The sequence below is a fragment of the Schistocerca cancellata genome, chromosome 1 (genome assembly GCF_023864275.1).
Source record: "Schistocerca cancellata isolate TAMUIC-IGC-003103 chromosome 1, iqSchCanc2.1, whole genome shotgun sequence".
NCBI lineage: Eukaryota > Metazoa > Arthropoda > Insecta > Orthoptera > Acrididae > Schistocerca > Schistocerca cancellata.
In genome coordinates this window covers 106,118,786-106,139,435 of record NC_064626.1, presented here as the reverse complement: position 1 = coordinate 106,139,435, position 20,650 = coordinate 106,118,786, and the positions used below count along the sequence as shown (strand labels likewise).

The window sequence follows — 20,650 nt, the reverse complement described above, 5'->3', positions numbered from 1 at the left end:
CCAACTTAAGACTAAGGTGCATTTTAATCAATATTGTGATTTGTCATTACACTGATGTGGAACTTAACCATGTAATGGAACACAGTTTACAAATACCTCATATCATCCATTTGAAAGACCCGCAAAATGGAAAATTCTTTTAATGAAAAACACTTAAAAACTGAAGTTCCAACTTTTGCTATTTGGAAGTTACATTATGGATACACCAAAGGCAATACATACTGTTGCTGAAATGTTTCTGTACATATTTCATTTTGCATATTATCCCTATCTTTCCAGTTAGTGACAGCAGCCCTTGTGAATTTAGCAGCTCTACATAGGTGTCAACTCCATATTTAATGGAATTATTGTAATTAACACTTCAAAGGAAAACTGAAGAATTATAATTACATGGCAAGCAAATTCCTGAAGGCTTTCGGTGCATATTTTACAAACCTTTACCTTACATAAACAATAAAATAAGGTGGGAAGCACAAGGTTACTGTTGCCTAGTTTCCAGCAGCATGCAGAACTGAGCACTAACTTTGCAAAGAAATTATGACTTTTGCTCTAAACATTAACACACACACAAACATATTTTCAAACTGTTACTCACATTCCGTAGTCAGCACTGAGCTGTTACACAAAGTATGACCATTCTGTGGAACATGTATGTTCCATTTTATTTTAAGAGGGGTGGGGGGTTTTAAAATCTGAACACAATGAAAAATGGATTTCCACTGTCTTGAAAGCTAAAAACTTTATTCTAGTACAACTCAAATTCTCTAAGGTGCCACCTATGAACATTTCAAACAATAACTAAAATTACATTAAAATTACTTCGCAATAGACACTTTAGTAAGGCAAGTGGTAGGGGGCCAGATGCCAGTCAATCACAGCTTTTTCTCAGGCTCCACAGGCACACTGATGCCAGTTACATATGCAGAAGCCTTGTTAGGTGACAGTCTTGAGAAACTGGGATAAGGCCAGGCAGCAACATCAATAGGAGAGAAAGTGTAAAACAGTGATTTTTGCATGCTGCAGTGCTATAAAAATATTTTATGCAAATAAGGCAAAATTATGTTAACTATTAACACCTCATTGGATTCACTATCTTTATTAAGTGATGTCTTACTCATTGCTATCCCTACAGTAGCAACTGCTACCACCACTGTCCTCACAACATACAGAAATAATGGAAGCAGTTTGTAAGCAGACTTTTTGGTGCACATACTACTACATATCATATCACATGAAAGCATCACTCATAAATCAACAATTCCACCCACCCCCATCACCAATGCCATCTGTCAAAATAATTTTAATCTGAATACACAATTATATTAATGCCTATACATTTGATACAATGTTATATTATTAGCCTACTCTGAAAAACAGTATTGAGTGTTTCAAAGCAAATAAGAGCAGACAGTGAAAACTAATTTTTGGTACTGTGTAATCCTAGTAAAATATCAATTCTTGCTATGTATTAAGAGGCATAAATCAATATTAAAACTAAAATTTTTGGTGTAAGCAAACAGCAACTAATCAGTCCAACACAAATAGCAGTTATCTTGCCAGTTTATATCACAACCAATTTTAAGAAGACAGTATTGTTAGTGCTAATCGTGTTTGTGCAGCATACAGCAGCAAGATTCACTTCCTCACTGCACAACATTGTGGTGCATGCAGTCTCAAATATAATTCTCCAGCACGCTTGTATGTGTATAATCAAACTATCATTAGTGACACACATCAAGTTACAGTTCTCACATCCAGTTTAGTGTTGCATTTGTGCACAATGAGAACAGTTAACTGTTAGTTTAAACAGAACAGTTAACCAAGCACATTTCACATGGAAAAGGAAGCCATCGTAGCACGTTTACTATTGCATCAGTTTGTTCAAGCTGTACAGTAAGAGTTGTCCAAGCAATGAGAGAATAATTGCAAGCAGTTTTGTATGGATTTAGGAAGCCGAACTTCTGAAGTAGGCATATAAATTTGTGATATTTCTTGGTTTTCCAGCTGTTAATTAGTACTTTTATTGTAAGCACATATTTCAATGACAAGAGTCTTCAAACAGGTTTGAATCCATGCAGCAAACAAGACTAAATTCCTCCTGTAGAAACTATACTAGAACTCAAGATTTCCAAACCTACCAGACAGCACAAAAATTCCATATAAAGTGGTGAACCTCCATTTACCAAAATCTACTGGTGTGTAGTAGCTCATAATCTAATACTAAACAACCTACCTTGTCACCACATTCAGATATTAATAAAGTATATTTCAAATACTTGGGTAAATGTTCACAATCCCACTTACCAACTAAACGCCACCCCCCACCCCACTATATTGAAATGCCTTAAAACATAGTGAACTGGATAAAATCCGAGCAAAAATGCTCTATCAATTTTCTAAAACAGAAGAGTTTGTATTTAAGGTCACTTCTATAATTTAATTATGTTCAACTGGAGCAGTAATTAGAATGACAAAATAAGCAGGAAACGACACATTAGAAGCCCCTTTCCACACAATTTGCGAATGTCCAAAAAAAAAAAGTAATACTTACGTTTAACCTCTAATCTGGAGGCAGACTGATGAAATTGTAATCCAACGCGATCTGTAAAACTGGAGTACGGAGTAAACAGCAATTCTTCTCAGCAGAATGTTTTGCAAGTTATTTCTTTACAAATAAATTTGTACCTTCAAGAAAATTGGAAGAAACCGGTGATAATTTAACAGTGCCTTGCTGAAATTAAGACTATTTCAATAATAACATTGCAATCCAACATACTAGTTACATTTACATACCGCCACATTTGAATTTTAGTGACGACACGCAATACTGAATAACCATGGTGGATCAAGATTTCGAAGTTGGCCAATTTCCTTACCTCCCCAATAACGGTTCAGTGCTATTAAAATTCACGCAGTTCAAACTTTGGATCCTTACGCATTCAAGCCACTACGAAGATCTAGATTTGAAACAAATGTGGTGTAAATACTAAAAATTATGGTATGAAATTTATATTACCACCTACAATTTGGGCAAATTGTTAATTTCAATCACGTCCACTGCTGCAGCTTTTACAATTTCACTCGTGGCGTTAAATACTTAAAACAGTGAGAACCAGAAACAGTGATTTCAGTCAAATAATCCCTATAAAAATAATTAAATTCACCCAATTTAATGTTACTTACCATTTCACATAACTGCAATTACGTTTTACTGCGTAATACTAATATTACAATGCAAGTCTGAAATTCAAAATATGAAACGCACATATTACCAATATGGCGACTTCCGCCTTCCACTAACGGCGTCATTTTGTGAGGCCATACAGATGCACAACAAGAAACACTTTTAGTGACACAAAATGGGAAAAAATGGAACAAGGTTATGAAAATAACTATCAAAACTTAGTAGGATTAGTTACTCAACATTTTTACTTTCCTGAATGGCAATTGAAACTTGATGTCTAATTATTACGAGTTACAGTATAGGTACTCTTAAAGACAAAAAAACAAAAGGTGTCCTCATACGACATTAAGCTCTCATACAAAAAGTACCTCATAACATTCACAAGCTTTAGGGTCGATCTTGATCACAGTCGCGGCTTATATGGCCGGTCTTGCCACAGTTGTAACAGCTCTTCCCACCGGATCCATCAGGGCAGTTGCGAGCGATGTGCCCGGTTCGGTTGCAGTTGTAGCAGGAAAGTCTTGATCGCCCGTAATCATTGGATTCTGGACATTCTCGTGCAATATGCCCCGTCTTATTGCAGTTGTAGCACGTCGGGCCCCCATCCATATTCTGCTGGCAATCTCTTGAGATGTGACCAACTGCATTGCACCGGTAGCACCGATCTTGCTCTTCACGGCACTCGCGGGCAAAATGTCCATAGCCGTTACATTTGTAACACTTCGGATCAGCTCGCCCACCGCCGCCTCCTCCACCGCGGCTAAATCCACCTCCTTGCGGGCACTCTCTTGCAAAGTGTCCTGTACGGTTGCATTTGTAGCACACGCTGGAACTCATAATAATATATTTACTGCACGACAGAACACTACCACACCACACCTGCCTCTCACACACCACGTGGGAAAGTGAATGAGTGGTACTACTTCCTGCTAGTTCCGCTCGAATGTACAGCCTTCTAGATAGCAAAGTTCGTGGTTCTGTGCAGTGACTCCACAACCGAAACTCGCTGAAATATTATTGTAATGATTGTCACTGGATTGGCAAATTTTAGTCGAGTATTACAGTGTTGTTGAAAATGAAAACGAACATCATATTGCCAGATAGTTCTACTAAGGTGAGTAATCAATAATTGTGAATTTATCTGTGATGCTGTACCAGAACCGTTGAGATCTCTGCTCCCAGCGACTTCTGTATAATCTTTGTGTTTAATATCTGTCGCGAACTGAAGAAGAAGTAACTGAGTAAAATGGCTGATGATTGTGAAAAGCCAATGTCTTCGCCAGGCAATTATGACGAAAAAGATGAACATACCGACGAAGAGGAGGACGATTACCGTCCGATGATGAAAGGAAGGGGCAGAGGTGTTTTCAGGTAATATAAATTTTCAGCCTTGGGAATTTTACCTGTCGAAATAATTAATACTTTGAGAAGCCGGCGATTTTAATTTCCCAATAGCTACTTAAACAACGATACCGATTAAATGAATACAGAGTTCTGAAGTACTTATATTGTCTGTTTTGCCGCTTTTGTGTCACGTGACACCTCTTACGCTGAAGTTAAACCAGTTTCACTACACTATTTTCTTTCGTCTTTTTCTTTTTTCCTTTGTTTCTTTGGGAAGACTATTTGATACGAAGAAATGGAAATGGATTGATGACAGCGATTGTTCCTAAAATTTTTGACACCAGATATGATAGTTCTGGCGGTGACTCTATAGTTACTCCTGTTTACACTGTAAGGATTGAAGGGAAATACTATTAAGAGGATAGTCACAGATAGGAAAGAGGGGGGGAGTGGAGACCAAAATTATGGGTTTATTTCAATATAGTGGATTTGGAGACTGTAAAGAGACAGGGATGATGACGATTACTTAAAATTCATCTGGACTATGCCTATTAGACACAGCCGTGTTTACTTGATAATATATTTTATCATAAGTTCATAGAAATTAATGCTAAACTGTCACATCCAATTTGTTTCCTTGTTCGTCGAAACAGTGATACTATTTCAGTATCATGCCTTGCCTAAAACTAAAATGTAATATTTCGTACAAAATTAATAGTTGTATTTTAAATTTAAGGAAAGAGGCTTTTCTTTTGTTAATGCCATATCATTGCCAGAACTTGTGTCAAAATCGTGGGCCATCCTCGCAAACCCCATAAGATACTTTTTATGCAGGTCACAGGTTTAAAACAGGGGACACTAGATTTATCATCTCGTTAATGATGAGGTGTTTAGAGATGGGACACATGTTCAGATTTGGAAAGAATGGGGAAGAAATAAAATGTAATTTTCAAAGCAGTCATTGTGGGAGTAGCATTAAGTAATTTAAAAAAAAAAAAAAAAACACTTCTTAATCATAAAGTAGCTGATTTTCTACTTTTGTCATTGCCTTTGTATCGAAGTGTGCATATGGCAACACTGAGTAAGTGTTAAAGAATAATAATACTGGCTTTCTTGTGTGTAGGTACTGAAATTGAGGATAAGTTAGAAATAAAGACCATGTATTGTGTAGAGGGATACTCCTATATTACAACAGGAAAAACAGCTGTATGACTGATCCACAGAATTGAGAACAGTCTTCCCATTCAAGTGATTTTTCGTAGTCTGCATTGTTTTTTTTTTTGGTTGACCGAAGGAAAAAAAAGTCCAGCCCCATGATAAACAATGCATTTTCTGGCTGCTCCTTATAAATTAACACAGAGGAATTATCAGGAAATTTCTAAAATGTGTATATCTAATTTGTTGTTGCATTTGGAGTGCTGTGACAGTTTTCAGCTTATTACATAATTGGTTCTTAAGAAAAATCAGAAGACATAGTGTACATTAGAAGGAAAAATAATTAGGAGTAATGTTATGAAAATTTGGTATCATTCATGTTTGTTTTTAGGTTTGGTAAGAATGTGTCTTCAGTGATGTGGAACATGTTATGGCTTAAATTTAAAAATGTTTAGTCTATAAATTCTAATTCTGTAGACACTTTGACAGGGCCTCAGTTTAAAAATATATAGTTTTTAAATACTAATTTTGGAAGCACTCTGACAGTTAACATTCATTGCTGTGTTATACATCATTGCTACTTTTTCACTGACTAGTAAGGAAGAAATTAAAAAAAAAAAATTCTTTCTGCATTATATTACACACCTGTTATTTCCTCTTCATCTTCTACTACTACTACTACTACTACTACTACAGCTTGCTTAGTATTTACCATGTCTAAACTGAAAATTTTTCATTAGCAAGTTCTCTACATGCTGTAATAATTTGAGTCTGTTTTGCGCAGAGCATTGTGAAATATACTACTAAGAGAGGTACTCAAATCTAAATGATCAATTCTGGTATTGTTTTGAATTCATAAGAAAGTTGTCATCATTCACTGCATGATAAATGGTAACCCCCACCCCTATTATTGTCTTGACAAGCCAATGGTCTTAAAGAGAAGGCAAGCTGATATCATTTTCCATAGGTAAGAAATCACTGTGGTGGTCAGACTATTGTTTGTTTATTCAACATTTGAGGCTGTCAAATAACATCAAGAAATATACAGTTGTAGTTCAGTAACAATTAAAAATGTAACAGAAGCTGGAGATTACAAAAGATGGTTAATAGATAAGGAACTTTGGTGGTAACAGAGTAATGTTTCCTTTAAAATTGTTTATCAGTAAACAATGAGGCCAACATCTTGAACAAAACGGTAGCAAACAAGGTATACATTACACACTAATTATATATCTTGCAACACATTCCATTTGTTGATTGTCATTTATACATCAAAACGTATTTAAACTGAAGGTCAAGATTAGATAACAAGATGAATTGCTGACTGAATGTGTCTGATCGTTTCAGGAGTGTCTCTGTGGTGCATTCTTTTAATTCAGGCAATAAATGAAGGAGCCTCCACCTGAGAGTAAGGTCAGGTTCCACTTGTCTGCTTTGACCAATGATGGCATATTACACGTGAAGAGTCAGTCATCTATGTTAGTTGCGAAGACAACCACAGAATGTTTTTAATAATAGGCAGAGTGCATCCTAGAAGATGAAGACCACTGGATATACCGTTATCATTGAAAACAAACTATAAACATGTGAAATATATCAGGCAGCTAATAAAATGAAATTAACGGGACAACTGTGGGAACAATGTGGTTTTGGGCAGTAAAACATACTTTTAAAAAAGGAGGTTTCATAAATGTAAGCTCATTCCAAAGCAACCAAGACATCGAAAAATAGGATACATGAATTCATCTGGAGTTAATGGGATGCAAATAAATGGTAAATAAATTGGAATCAAATAATTCATTTGACCTATATAGCTCAAAGTACAGCACAGATACTAGACACTACCCTCACCAAAACATTGAAGAAATCGTTTAAATACAGGTCCAAATGAAAGTAATGAAACATGATATTGAAAACCATCAATTGAAATAAATTTTCCAAAGAAACATCCACTACAAGAGTACTTCCCTGCTTACTTCAGATAAACAGCACACACACACGACTTCACACAACACATTTACGTCAAGGGTTAAAGCCAGTAAATGAAATCGCAGATTACACTTGATGTATATAACTCAAAGGAATATGGTGATATGGGACACAGCTGTACAAAAGGACGACATAATTGTAAAATAACAAAACAAATTCCTCCTGACCGAACTGAAAACATTTACAAAAACCACACAAGTGGACTGGTAGTGTACTCTAAACCTATGTGCACATCCCTGCAAAAGAACCAAATGGTCAAATAATGACACCCACTAATTCCTCAAGAACAAACAGTAAAAAATAATCCAAAAACCACATGACTGGAATCTAATATTTCGCTTGACCTTTATAGCTCAAATGAAGACAGTGAAAAAAAGAAACCCACACACTGCCTTAAAAACTTGTATCACAGTTTTAATCAGACCTACCGGTATATAGCGGAAACTTAGAAATCGATAACACTCTCCCAAATCTGAGAGAGATTTTCCTTTGACAAACTAACTGCAACCTCATAGTAAATGGAATGAAAACTGTGCTGCATACAACAAAATATTCAAACACAACTAAAAAGCGAAAGACAGACACAAGCATTCAGTCTTAACAAACCAACAAACTAAAACTGGCAGCTTAAAAACCAGAAACAAATAAATAACCAATAACTACCAAGGCTAGATCCAATCCAACTTAACCAATACCACAAACCTGATCCCCATCATAATCATTCTCCTCAAGATTACCACCACAAATGACAGCACAAGCCCTTAAAAAATCCATTTCAAATACACCGCACTTCGTCAAAATCACGTTAAATATATAATTATAAGAATTAAGCTTATTATTGAGATCACTATAAGCTTCTCTCTCAACAATTTGAGCTGTGCACTTAAGTTCCTGTTTAACATACCCCTCAACAAATACGTCACAATACAAAAGCTGCCCAATAGCTGTAAGGAACAACATAATAATAATTTGTTTCAGTTGCTGCAATTTAAAATGTGCTCTTAGATTCCTGCCCAGCCTTAGCTTAGGAAATAGAACCAAGTACAAAAAGAAACAGCAAAAATCTTTGTCAAAACAGGAATATAAATATAATCACTACTACTTTGTGTAACAACAGTTTAAGCTGTCCTCTTACGTTCCGCCCCAACCACACCCTCGTAAATCATAATGTATTTGATACAAGCAGCATAGTTTACAAATATCATAGTTTACACTAGTTATTAAGACAACCACATACAACATTTAATAGCAGGCCACTTTGCTTTATAAACTAGTGGTGTCACACAGGATGTCAAGGGTCAAAGCAGGGTGGAGTCAGACTTCGCTCTTGGCCCAATAAATATTTGCTGAAGATGAGTAGTGTTATTTTATCGATAATAAAGCTGGGGGGGGGGGGTGTTGAAATTAAATACTTATCGTAACAGAATACATCCTGTGTCTGTTGGGACCGGTGTGACATGAGAGGCTACAACAACTGCTCTGCATGTGATGTAAAATGTTACGCCCATCACATAGTTATGCAAGCTAGGGAGATAACATATAGTTATGCAAGCTAGGGAGATAACACTACTGGAAATACAGAAATCCACAAGCATATAATTGCTAACTTCTGTCATATGTTGTTTTTCCTCTAGATAAGTCATTTGCCACATGACAGTGGCCTAAGAAACAGTAAACAAGTTAGTGAATAAATACTAACATGTACAGAGCATCAAGAAATAGTGTCTCTCTCTTGTCATTAATTTTTCCTATGCTTATTATGGTACCAGTGATCTTATATGTCTATTTTTGGAATTCATTGTTTTAGAACAGTTGGCGTATTACAGAATGATCATTTACATACAATGATTGTGGGCCTTTTCCATATTTCAATCATCGTCTGATAATTCTATGAAACTGAATTCTTAGCTATAGAAAATGAAAGAAAACAGAAATGGAAAATTGGCAGCTGTGAGTGACAGTCCTAAATTCAAATCAGACTGCAGTTCCTACTTAGGTTGCCCAATCTGTACAGAATGCGAGAAGATATTGTAAATGCTGTCAGGTACATGCAAATAGATAACTGTTGGATGTGACACTTGGAGTAGGTAATAATTGTATCGCTGTTTGAAGTGCAACTGTCCAAGAAGCAATGGAGCAGCAGATTCAAAATGGGAGTTCTCCTGTATCAAGAGTAACTGCGGAAGGTGAGAATTTTTATTGGAATCTAACTTCTCTCCACTTTCTAGCTGAGAAGTTAAAGATACATTGTGACTTTACAGCCTTTATAAGAAAAATGTTCAAGTAGTTGACTAATTACCATTTGTTTTTGGTACTCTATGTGATCAACACTATCTGGACTCCTGGCTGAAAATAACTTAAAAGTTTGTAACGCCCTCCATCAGTAATGCTGGAATTCAGTATAGTGTTGGCCCACACTTAGTCTAGATCAGGGCTTCCCAACGTGTGGCCGCTGGCTCTTTCTAGGGGGTCCGCGGCACCATTTCACCAAATCGTGTAAAATAATGAGTAAAATTATTGAATAAAAATGTGAAAATCAAATTCATCACTTTTTTTCGTGTGAAAAACGTGTACTTTTTTACTTCAGGTCGTATTCCCAAGCAGCCTTTGCGGTTCCTAAGTGGGAACGCATACACGGTTTAGTGTCGGAGAATGCGGCTTCTCTGGTCGACTGTATCGCAACAATACGGAGGTAGTTTGTGAGCCGGGTCATGGCGCTAGATGCGCCGTAACCTTGTACGCATGAGCGGTGCGAGCTTTGTCGACAAGTCACAGCGCTTGCTGGCACGTATGTGGCTCCAGGCATCATTAAATGTTAAACTTGCTTTGTCAGTGCAGTACCTATTTCATAAGTCGATTTTTGACCTTCAAGTTGTTTTCGTTCATCTCTAAACCAAAGGCTATTGACATTTCGGGGGGGGGGGGGGGATGTCATTGCGAACATGGCACTTGCATTAAGAAGCTTTCAGTTCCCATGGCTTTAGCTCTGAAATTTAAAGTTACTGTGCTCTTGACTAACTAGGGGTCCGCCATGGATTTTCGACTGAAGGGGTCCGCCAGCTGAAAAGGTTGGGAAGCCCTGGTCTAGATGACAGCTTCCACTCTCACAGGTATACATTCAATCATGTGCTGGGAGGTTTCTTGGGGATTGGCAGCCCATTCTTCACACAGTGCTGCACTGAGGAGAGGTATTGATGTTGATCGGTGAGGCCAGGCATGAAGTTGGTGTTCCAAAACATCCCAAGGGTATTCTGTATGATTCAGGTAAGGACTCTGTGCAAGCCAGTCCATTACAGGAATTGTGTAACCTCTCTGCCAGAGGCCATGCATTATGAGCAGGTGCTCAATCATGTTGAAAGAGAGCAGTCACCATCCTTGAATTGCTCTTCAACAGTGGGAAGCAAGAAGGTGCTTAAAACATCAATGTAGGCCTGTGTTGTGATAGTATCATGCAAAACAATAAAGGTTGCAAGTCCCCTCCATGAAAAACATGACCTCACCATAACACCACCGCCTCCGAATTGTACTGTTGGCACTACACACACTGGCAGATGACATTCACTGGGCATTTGCCATACCCACACCATGCCATCGGACCGCCACATTGTGTACCGTAATTCATCACTTAACACAACGTTTTTCCGCTGTTCAAATGTCTAGTGTCAATGTTTATGGTGCTTACACCAAGCGAGGCATTGTTTCGCATTTACCAGCACTATGTGTGGTTGATGAGCAGCCGCTCAACCATGAAATCAGTTTTCTCACCTCCTGTCGTAGTACTTGCAGTGGATCCTGATGAAGTTTGGAATTCCTGTGTGATGGTCTGGATATATTTCTGCCTATTACACATTACGACCCTCTTCAACTGTCCGCAATCTGTCTGTCAGCAGACGAGGTCGGCCTGTACACTTTTGTGCTGTATGTGTCCATTCGCATTTCCTATCACTATCACATTGGAAACAGTGGACCTAGGAATGTTTAGGAGTGTGGAAATCTCATGTACAGGCGTATGACATGAGTGTCACCCAATCACCTGACAACGTTTGAAGTCTGTAAGTTCCGTGTAGCACCCCCTTTCTGCTTTCTCACAATGTCGAATGACTACTGAGGTGCTTATATAGAGTAGGTGGCAGCACACTGCACCTAATATAAAAAGCATATGTTTTTCTGGGCATCCGGATACTTTCGATCACATAGTGTATGTTTTGTAGAGCACAAAGTCAAATTCAGTTGTTTAAATTCAGTTGTTTTCAGTGTTGTGGACTACAGTAAGTGTGAAGTCAGTTTTAGAGATTCCACGTGTATGAGGAAAGTATTCATTTATTAACATAACTAGGTTGAGGAACAGTTCATAGCTGAGACTTTAGTGTGTACTGTATGTCTCTCCTCAGCCATCAGGCATATTTCGTCTGACTTTTTTTCTCAGATCTTTGCAAACTGTTTCTCTTAATGTGTAGATGGAATTGTCCATAGATGTACTGAACATCTTGTGTTTTATGTTTCCCAGTGTAAACAGAAAGCTCATTACAAACAAATGTTTTTTCATGTAGCATTTAATGTGACCATTTCATTGGGCATGTGGGGACACGGGTGATACATAACATAGCACACATGTGCTGGTTGCAGATGAAAATCTCTGAAATCATGCTAATTTATCTTTAAATATGGAAGGGGGCGTGGTCATGGATGAGGAAGTGGGGGGGAGGAAAAATGGGGAATGGTTAACACATTGGAGACTAGCCACTTAGAAGAATGTCAAGCCTAGAAAACGATGTGCCATTATTGAAAGTGGTAATGGCACATATGCAATTCATCTATTGTTGTGAAAGTCAATATTTATTTTTCACATTTACTTTAGTTCTTTGACAGATTACAAATTTTAAAATAATGATGACAGTATAGTTAATCGTAAAAAAAAGACCTATTGAGCATTTTTTTTTCTCTTTAACATCCAAAATTTCTTGCTCACTCAACAGATATGATGTATTTGTAGCAGAATTACATCAAACTGCAAAACCTCAGGAGTATATTTACGAAATTACATTAACTTGCTGTTACATTCACTAATGTTGCATTTGAAATAATTCTAGAAATTGACAACAGAAGGCAGCATCTGCAAAGGGACAGATAGTGAGATGTGCATACTAAATGAGTTCAGTTTACGAGTGATAGGTGACTTGTACAACAAGAAAATTGTGGCCCAAGCTATATTCAGCTGCGTTTTTTTTTTTTTTTTTTTTTTTTTTTTTTTTTTTTTTTTTTTTTTTTTTTTTAGCAGTGTTGTGGCCCTAGTTATACTTTGCCTTAGTCTCAAAAATGTTAAATGAGATTATGCTAATGTTGAACTTGTAGATGTGGGGAGGGTAAGTGGCAGGCATCTGTGCAAAGGGACAGGCAGGGTTTTGAAATATGCTAAAGGAATAGTAAAATGAGGTATCATGGAACCTGGACTAACATAAATAAAGAAAAGGGTGACATATAAGAGGTAGTGTTGAGTAAAAAAGAAATGTGGCAAATATGAGGCTGACACGGAGCAGGAAGATGAATGGTATAGAAACTGGTGAAAGGGGCTAGAACAATATGGGGACAGAAACTTATATTTTATGCAGCAAAATGAGAGCCCTAGCAGTTAGTAGTGCTCCAGCCAGTTTTTCATCTGTGAAGCACAAAAGGCTGCCAACAGTCCCTGAGTCTTGTTTAGAGTTGCTGTAACACTAAAGTGTTACCATAATCTTATGTATAGTCATACTGCACGATTGGTTGTGGTACTTCCTTGAAGCACTTGTACGATTTACATGTAGACAGCAGGACTCTTAAACCTTCCAGTCTAGACGATCAGATAGTTTGTTGGAATTATGTTTTTAATTTGCTGTAGAGTCTGTAGGAATTTCCAATTTCTTGAACCCTAGCAAATCTACTTTTGTGTCTCGTATTGTGATTGTGCATACCACAGTTCTGTATAAATGATTATCAACAACAAAAAAGGCCACAAAGGAGTAAATGTGCCAGAAAGTGAGTGTAAGAATTCAAAGGTCCTTAAAAACACCTCTGCAAGCTGAGCAGTTATCTACTTCACACAATATCCTAACTGTTCACTTCCACTGAATACATAACTTAGCTGCATTTCATCAAAAGGTATTTCTTTAAGACAACCGAGATTGAAGATATGCAAAATAAGCATGCATCTATTTCCTTAGGTTAACATAATGAGAAATACTTTAAAGGGCAAAACATGCTGAACTGAGTTGCTTGAGTAGTTTATCTATATGTTGATTCATTTCAATGTGGCATCCAGCTAAACTCCAAGGAAGTTTACAGTGTTTCATTGACTGTATGCTTCCAGTGGTAGCATGTCTTATATGAAAGTGCATAATATGAGTTTGTGAGATTTAAGACAAGTTGTAAGCTGTGAACTGTTTGTAGGGCTGTTCGGCTATTACCTTGGCTGTGCCTGGTAATGCTGAGTTTGCGCTCTTGATTGATATGCATGTGTCATTATAAAACATTATAGAAGTTAAAGAAATTGGAAAGTCAATGTAGGTTATAAAAACAAGAGTGGACTCAATCATTTGGGACCCTGTAATATTACCTTGTTTTCTGGTAGCTACTCTGTTGTGACAGTGTCAGTGTACTCCCTGCTTTTTGTTATAATGGTAGACTTAATACACACAAGAGTGATGTCATTAATGTCAGCGTATTTCACTGAAAATTATTGACCCGTTGTCTGCTGATATGAAAACCTTTACTATTTTTTATCAGTTTAGATTGTTTCAAATCATAAGGCACAAGAAGTTCTTCAATCATACTTTGCGTGGGTACATGCATGACATTCCACTCCACTCAACATAATATTAAACACACACAACACATAATATTAAACACACACAACTCAACGCAGAGATTTTAAGCATTGTTCAGAAGACCTGTATTCACAGGAGGGGTGTGGTGTACTACGTATTGTTGACATAGTGGCTGTTCTGAACAATGTCTAAATCCTTTTGTTGAATTTTGGTGTTCAGGTTATTGGAGTTATGTATAGTGGGATGGATTATCATTTGCATTGATATGCATACTGTAATTGGAGGGAAAGGGGGGGTGACTGTGTTTGACGATGATTTTGTAACAATTGAAACTGGTATCAAGAATAAGTTTTCATATCAGCTGATGGTGATACAATAAAATTTCGATAAATAACTGCAATTTGTAATCTGTGGAGCACCAGTTATTGAAAATAGTTAATGATGTTTTGGTTTGACAAGTAGACTTTCGTGGTCCAGCTTTGGTAAGGTCACAGCTTTGATAAGGTCACAGAATATACCAACAGGATCCATTTTCCTTGTCTGGCTCTGCCATGATTTCATTTGTGAGATTTTATATTGCTTTTATATGGAGAATCGTTTACAAAAGCCAAACTGACAGGCATTTAACAAGTTCTGTCCAGAAAAATACCAATATAGGTAGAAGTGCAAAACGTCTGAAATTATAACTCTTCCTCCCCCCCCCCCCCCACACACACACACAGTTGTGTATGTCTCTCGCAATGCCCCACATAAATCCGATAAGATTATTCTATAAGTCAATGACTGATAGTGTCAGCATAAGATTCGGACAATCCTCAGCAAGACACATCATCACAGACAGTAGGATTACCACACTCTGTTGACCTGGGAAATCTTGTAATCTAATTGAGAGCTGTATTTTGGAAACTGTCTGTTAGTGGTGCACACACTGCCTGCTGCATTAAATAAATTGACTTTAATTTGGTTTTTATTAGTCAGTGTGTTCCAAAGAATAGAATACTTTAATCTGAGATGTTAATCACTCACTGCCCTTGCATTTTTATGTCCAGTTTTTTCTTTATTTGTGGCATGGAGATAAAGACTGAAAGTACTGTAGGAATGTGTTGAAGGAAAAGTTGAAGTTCCTGTGTACACCGAGGACACAACGCAAGAAGATAATAGAGGAGATGCTGTACATTTTGAGCAGAATGTAATTATTGCACTTCCATTACAGAAGCATCAGATTCCAACTATTCTAACTGTCTGCTTTGACTCAAGGTGTCATCAATATGGCTGAAATCGCCATTCTCAGTGACTCCAATATGGTGCCTGTGACGACACTACATACACACAGCAAAAACATGAAAATACATACTGTATGGGAACTGTAACTTGGCATGTGGATCCCCATAACTCCAGACCGGAAACTATCAGCAGCAGTCGGGAGATTTTGTGGTGTGGTGTGACGTGGCGATATGTACATGTTGCCAACTGTTGGGCGTAGACTGCATTTGTCTTCTGCTTTGTTGTCTGCTATATCGGTCGCTTGGATGTGCTGTTGCTGTCAATGTGCAGTATCTGGTTTTCACTGTTTTGAAAATGAGTGATGATCCATTGCGGGAGTGACCGTCCACTCCAGTTCAGTAAAAGAATCCTGTTATGAGGAGCACTTGTTATAAAACGATAAATGTAGAGAAGTGCTGCGGTGATGAAAAAAAACTAAAAATCACTGTTGCATCTGATTTGGCAGTCTTCCCTCAGAGTTGCGACATACACTGGGAAGAGCCTGCCTAGTATTGTGAGAGAGAATTTGCCAGGAATCAGCCAGATGTGTCCCCAGGAACTCCTGGCAAAAAGAGGTTAGTTTCAATTATAATCCTATTAGAGAATATTTCTAAATAGCTCCACATTTGATTGTAATTAATTTAAAATGTGCGCTCTTTTACTGATAAGAGCCAATAGAAAGACAGATGCTTACAGTAATGACTAATCATACACTTTAACCCATTTCTGAAAATATTCGAATGCAATTTCATTTCATAAAAAAGTGTTTTGTTCTCTTCAGCTTGGGGAAAAAGTGGGGAAATTGAAGTAGTTGTTGATGACTTAACAAACGAGTCATCAGGGACACAATAGAAGAGATTTACACTGTGCAAAAGGTTGTGTCCACTGTGCGAAAACTTCTGCCAGTTCTTGAACAGAAGATTGGTTAGAGTTGCAATACCACCTCTCTCAGAAAAGCGTTAAAGTCCGTTGGTTTCGTGTGGAGAAAGGTTGAAAACAAGAGGACTTTACTATTTTTGGAATGTGGCGACATTGTGCATTGGTGGGCCCAGTTCCTCGTAGAGTTGAAAAGTATCAGGGAGGCTGGCACAGAAATTTTTTATTTGGACGAATACTGGATGGACAGTAACCTAATGTGCGGCAAACGCTGGTGGGGGGGGGGGGGGGGGGGGGAATAATAATAATATGATGTGGGTGTTACTGCGTGGGGAAGTGTCTCCAGAAGACTAATAGTTAGAAGTGTGGGTTCTAAAAATGGATTCATTTGGCAGGCAGAGCGAAAGTTCTGGACCAAATCAACACAGGGAGATTACCATGGGCTGATGAATTCATCTAATTTCAAAAAATGGCTTGAAGAACTTGTACTCCCAAATCTTCCTCTACAATCTGTAATAATCATGGACAATGCACCTTATCACAGCAGACAAGTCAACAAACTGCCCACCAAATACGATAGGAGAGCATCTATGATACAGTAGCTGCAGAATAGAAAAATCCAATGTGATGAGAGTATGACAAAGGAGGCTCTGTACTCCCCGATTCGGGAGAATAGGGCGACAGCGAAGTCATATGCAGTTGACATAATGGCAAAAAGAGAGGGCCAGAAAGTGATTTTCGTGTCTCGTCATTTGTGATTTGAATGCCATTGATCTAGCATGGGCAAAAATAGACTCTTTTGAGAGTGCAACATTATAGGTGATATGTCATCTGAAAATCTGTTGACTCTTGCAAGAGTTCATTTTCAGGCTGTTACTGAGAAGACTAGAAAGGTTACTGTGAAAAGGTACAACACCTTGACCAGGAGTACTGGAGGCGTGACATTGTGATGGAAATAACAATTGACAACCTCATTGTCGACAGCGGCACTTCAGATACCATTGACGAGTCGGTGAAAACAATTACATGCCAAAGTGAAACTGTTAGTGCATTGGAATTATCAGAAGCTTCTGCAAAATTGGCCTGTTTCATTCTTGTTTCATTATAAATTTGTGTTGAATATTGTTATAGCTTTGCTGAAATGTGTGGCATCCAGTAAATTTTCAAAATAAATAGTAAGTTATCTTCCATTCCTAGTGTCGTAATTTCTTCTTTTACCTACTTGTAATTCAGCATTTATTTTGACACAGTAACTGATAACATAGGATGTTAATGCCTGTATTTAATATGTCAGTACAAACAGTGATCTCAGTTTCGATAGCACGAAGTATTTAACTGACACTAGACATAGCTGCTTTTGTGAAAGTTGAAGAAACACTTTTGTGTTGCCTACACTGAGCACTTGCAGTACATGGAGGTGGAGATTGTTCCCCTCCTCACCCTGTCTCTCCCCTCAACAGCCCTAGTGCTCACTCCCTGCACCACCCACAGGGAGATGCCTAGCAATAGTTTGCGTTTAGTATAAATAAGGCAGTAACATCTCTCTCCAAAAATACAATCAGACTAACTGGGCAGCCACGGGAAATTGGGGGTTATAGGCACACACCACGATCCCAAAACACACAACATGAAGAGAGAAAAAAAATTACAACACTCTCCTACATCAACAAAGTCCTAAGGATTCGAAAGCTTCTCTTGAGCTATATAGCTCGATCGCAACTGTTGATACCACAAAAACAAGACCTACAACTACGAAAATTGGAATTGGACATTTCCTTTGACCTATGTTGGTCAGTCACAGCTGACGATACCAAAACACCACACCACCTCAGAAATGTACATCATAAATACACAAAACATTGCACACACCCAATGACACCGCTGCCGCCACCACCACCACCACCACCACCACCACCACCACCACCACCAGAGGGCACCATCAAACACAACGTGATGACATCTAAAAACACAACCAACTCATAAATTCCGCGCTGTAATGGAGTCACACACAACAACACCCCTATGTTGTGAGTCAAAGCAGACAGGTGGAATCTGATGCTTCTGTTGACCCAAAGCAAGTTTGTATAGACTTGAAAATTACTGTACAACCTGCTTCATATCAAAGGTGTAAACAACACTCAATAGTATGTGTTGTAGAATGAAAGGGAAAGTTGAAAGTAGTTTAGGAGAGGACAAGTTTGGTTTCAGAATGAGTGTTTGATAATCTGGAATAAAACAAGATCAGTGTGTCTGTAAATAATGAAAATGAAAATGAGTGGGTGGCCACATATTTTGTTTTGTGTGTCAGTCACATGTGTTCTAGAAGTGAGTAGCAAGTTAGTGCTACCTCCAAAAATGTTTTATCAGGCAGTCTATTTAACAAATAAAGATTCACCAGAACTCTTTTAAGATTTTGTTATCTCTAGTGGTCTTGGGTGTCCATCTGTGCAACCTTGAGTTGCAGGTGTTGCTTCATTGAACTGTATATGGTGTATACACCTAGTGGAAATGATTTATAAATTGTAGCTCTGCCCATGACAGTGCTGCCATGTCATGTTGCTGGAAAAGTTTTAGTTAGAACAACTGTTTAACTCTGTTCACTGCTACTTTTGTTTCAATCTCTTTAATCTGAATCATTTTTTGGAAGACATTTCCTTAAAGGCTTTGAATAACTAATATTAAACCATTGTAATTTTAAAGGTATGAAAGACAATAAGAATAAAATAGATTTCTCACTAGCCGAAATGTTTACCACACTACTATATTAGTACTACTCGCGGACTACAACTTGGCATTTGTTGAGTGGTGGGTTGGGGGTGGGGGGGCGGGAGTGGGTAGTAGACAGTGTTCGCTTTCGGGGGAGGGGGAACACGCTCTGTCTCCATATAAATTAAGTATCTATAGCAGGCACCACAAACTTGCACTTCGTGCTTCAACTGTGAGCAAAGGATGTAATTGTCAGTTAAATACTTTGTGGTATCAAAATTGAGATAACTGTACATATTGACATGTTTAATAATGAGAAACAATGGAAGTACTGCAACAAAACACAGATAGTGACAAAGCAGACAACACCAGTTACAAGTGCACTGCATATATCGGAATGAACATCAGCTCTTGTAAGAACTACGCGGTAGAGGATATCCCCATTTTCAGAAATGATGGCACAAATATTTGCAAAATCCTGATCTAAATATTGCTGAGGAGAGTCCTTTGAAACTAAAGGCTGTCAAAAGTGGCTCATGTTTATCTCGTGAAGTTATGCAATAGTGAAGAGAGAATACTTTAAATGTTGTGAATATTCTGAAAAACAATGAAACAGTTCAGTTCTAAGGAGGACAAACTTGATACCTTCCTGATGAATTTATAGCAAAGTGCAAACCATGACTTCACCACGTTTGTGCAGAAGCTGGTATGCATATTTTACGGAAGAGCTGAAGTTGAGAGGCTTTTCTGTTGACAAAGAAGTTTTACTTGAAAACTTAGAAGACAAAATTGTTGTAGAAAGAAGTGTTTACAATGCAATACAATCATAGGTGGTTCACTTAATAGTGAGAAACAACTGAATCTCGATATTACAAAATCGGTGATACTAGCTGTGATCAATGCTTCATCAGAAAGAGAAGAAGCATTCTTTTAAGAATGTCAGTTCAAGAAATAAAAGAACGCAAAAATATAAAAAAAGCAAATGAGTATATAAAAGACAAAAAAGCAGCTGAAGTTTTAGATATTGAAATTTCAAGTTTAGCTAAGAAATTGAAACACTGAATGTCTTTCTTACTATGATGTTTAACATTTGACATATACTATGTAGCTTTAAAATTGTTATAGTGTCTAAAGGAAAATTGTAAGTGTTCATTCCATTACTATGTCAAAACAATTTGTTTTTTAATTGATATGATACCAAATATATCAGAAAATAGTCATACACCATCCTGTGTGAGTTTGTTTGTACAGTGTTTGACAAATAGTATACTGCAGGTCATATATAATTAAATTGTTCATGCTTCAGCTTTCATTTCAACCAGCTTTCAGATTC

The 20,650-nt window shown here is 37.6% G+C and overlaps 2 protein-coding genes and 1 long non-coding RNA gene across 3 annotated transcripts in view; 1 reads left to right on the top strand and 2 right to left on the bottom strand.

Moving 5' to 3' along the window:
• LOC126166537 (uncharacterized) overlaps positions 1–3,175 on the bottom strand; it is a 65,323-nt gene extending 62,148 nt beyond the window's left edge. The window contains exons 1-2 of the long non-coding RNA XR_007535441.1: positions 2,794–3,175; positions 2,552–2,685 (exon numbers count right to left, since the gene is read on the bottom strand). This is a non-coding gene — a long non-coding RNA (uncharacterized LOC126166537). The remainder of the gene's footprint in view (positions 1–2,551; positions 2,686–2,793) is intronic.
• Positions 3,176–3,406: 231 nt separating this feature from the next.
• On the bottom strand, positions 3,407–4,106 carry LOC126166521 (CCHC-type zinc finger nucleic acid binding protein-like). Its single transcript, XM_049920409.1, has one exon. It carries the CDS (start codon positions 4,019–4,021, stop codon positions 3,572–3,574), a length of 450 nt encoding a protein of 149 aa, XP_049776366.1. The 5' UTR covers positions 4,022–4,106; the 3' UTR covers positions 3,407–3,571.
• A 300-nt stretch (positions 4,107–4,406) lies between these two features.
• The window catches only part of LOC126166489 (transcription elongation regulator 1), a 245,277-nt gene continuing 229,033 nt past the window's right edge, over positions 4,407–20,650 (top strand). The window contains exon 1 of the mRNA XM_049920407.1: positions 4,407–4,555. Coding sequence (XP_049776364.1) covers positions 4,431–4,555 — 125 coding nt within the window. The 5' untranslated portion in view covers positions 4,407–4,430. The remainder of the gene's footprint in view (positions 4,556–20,650) is intronic.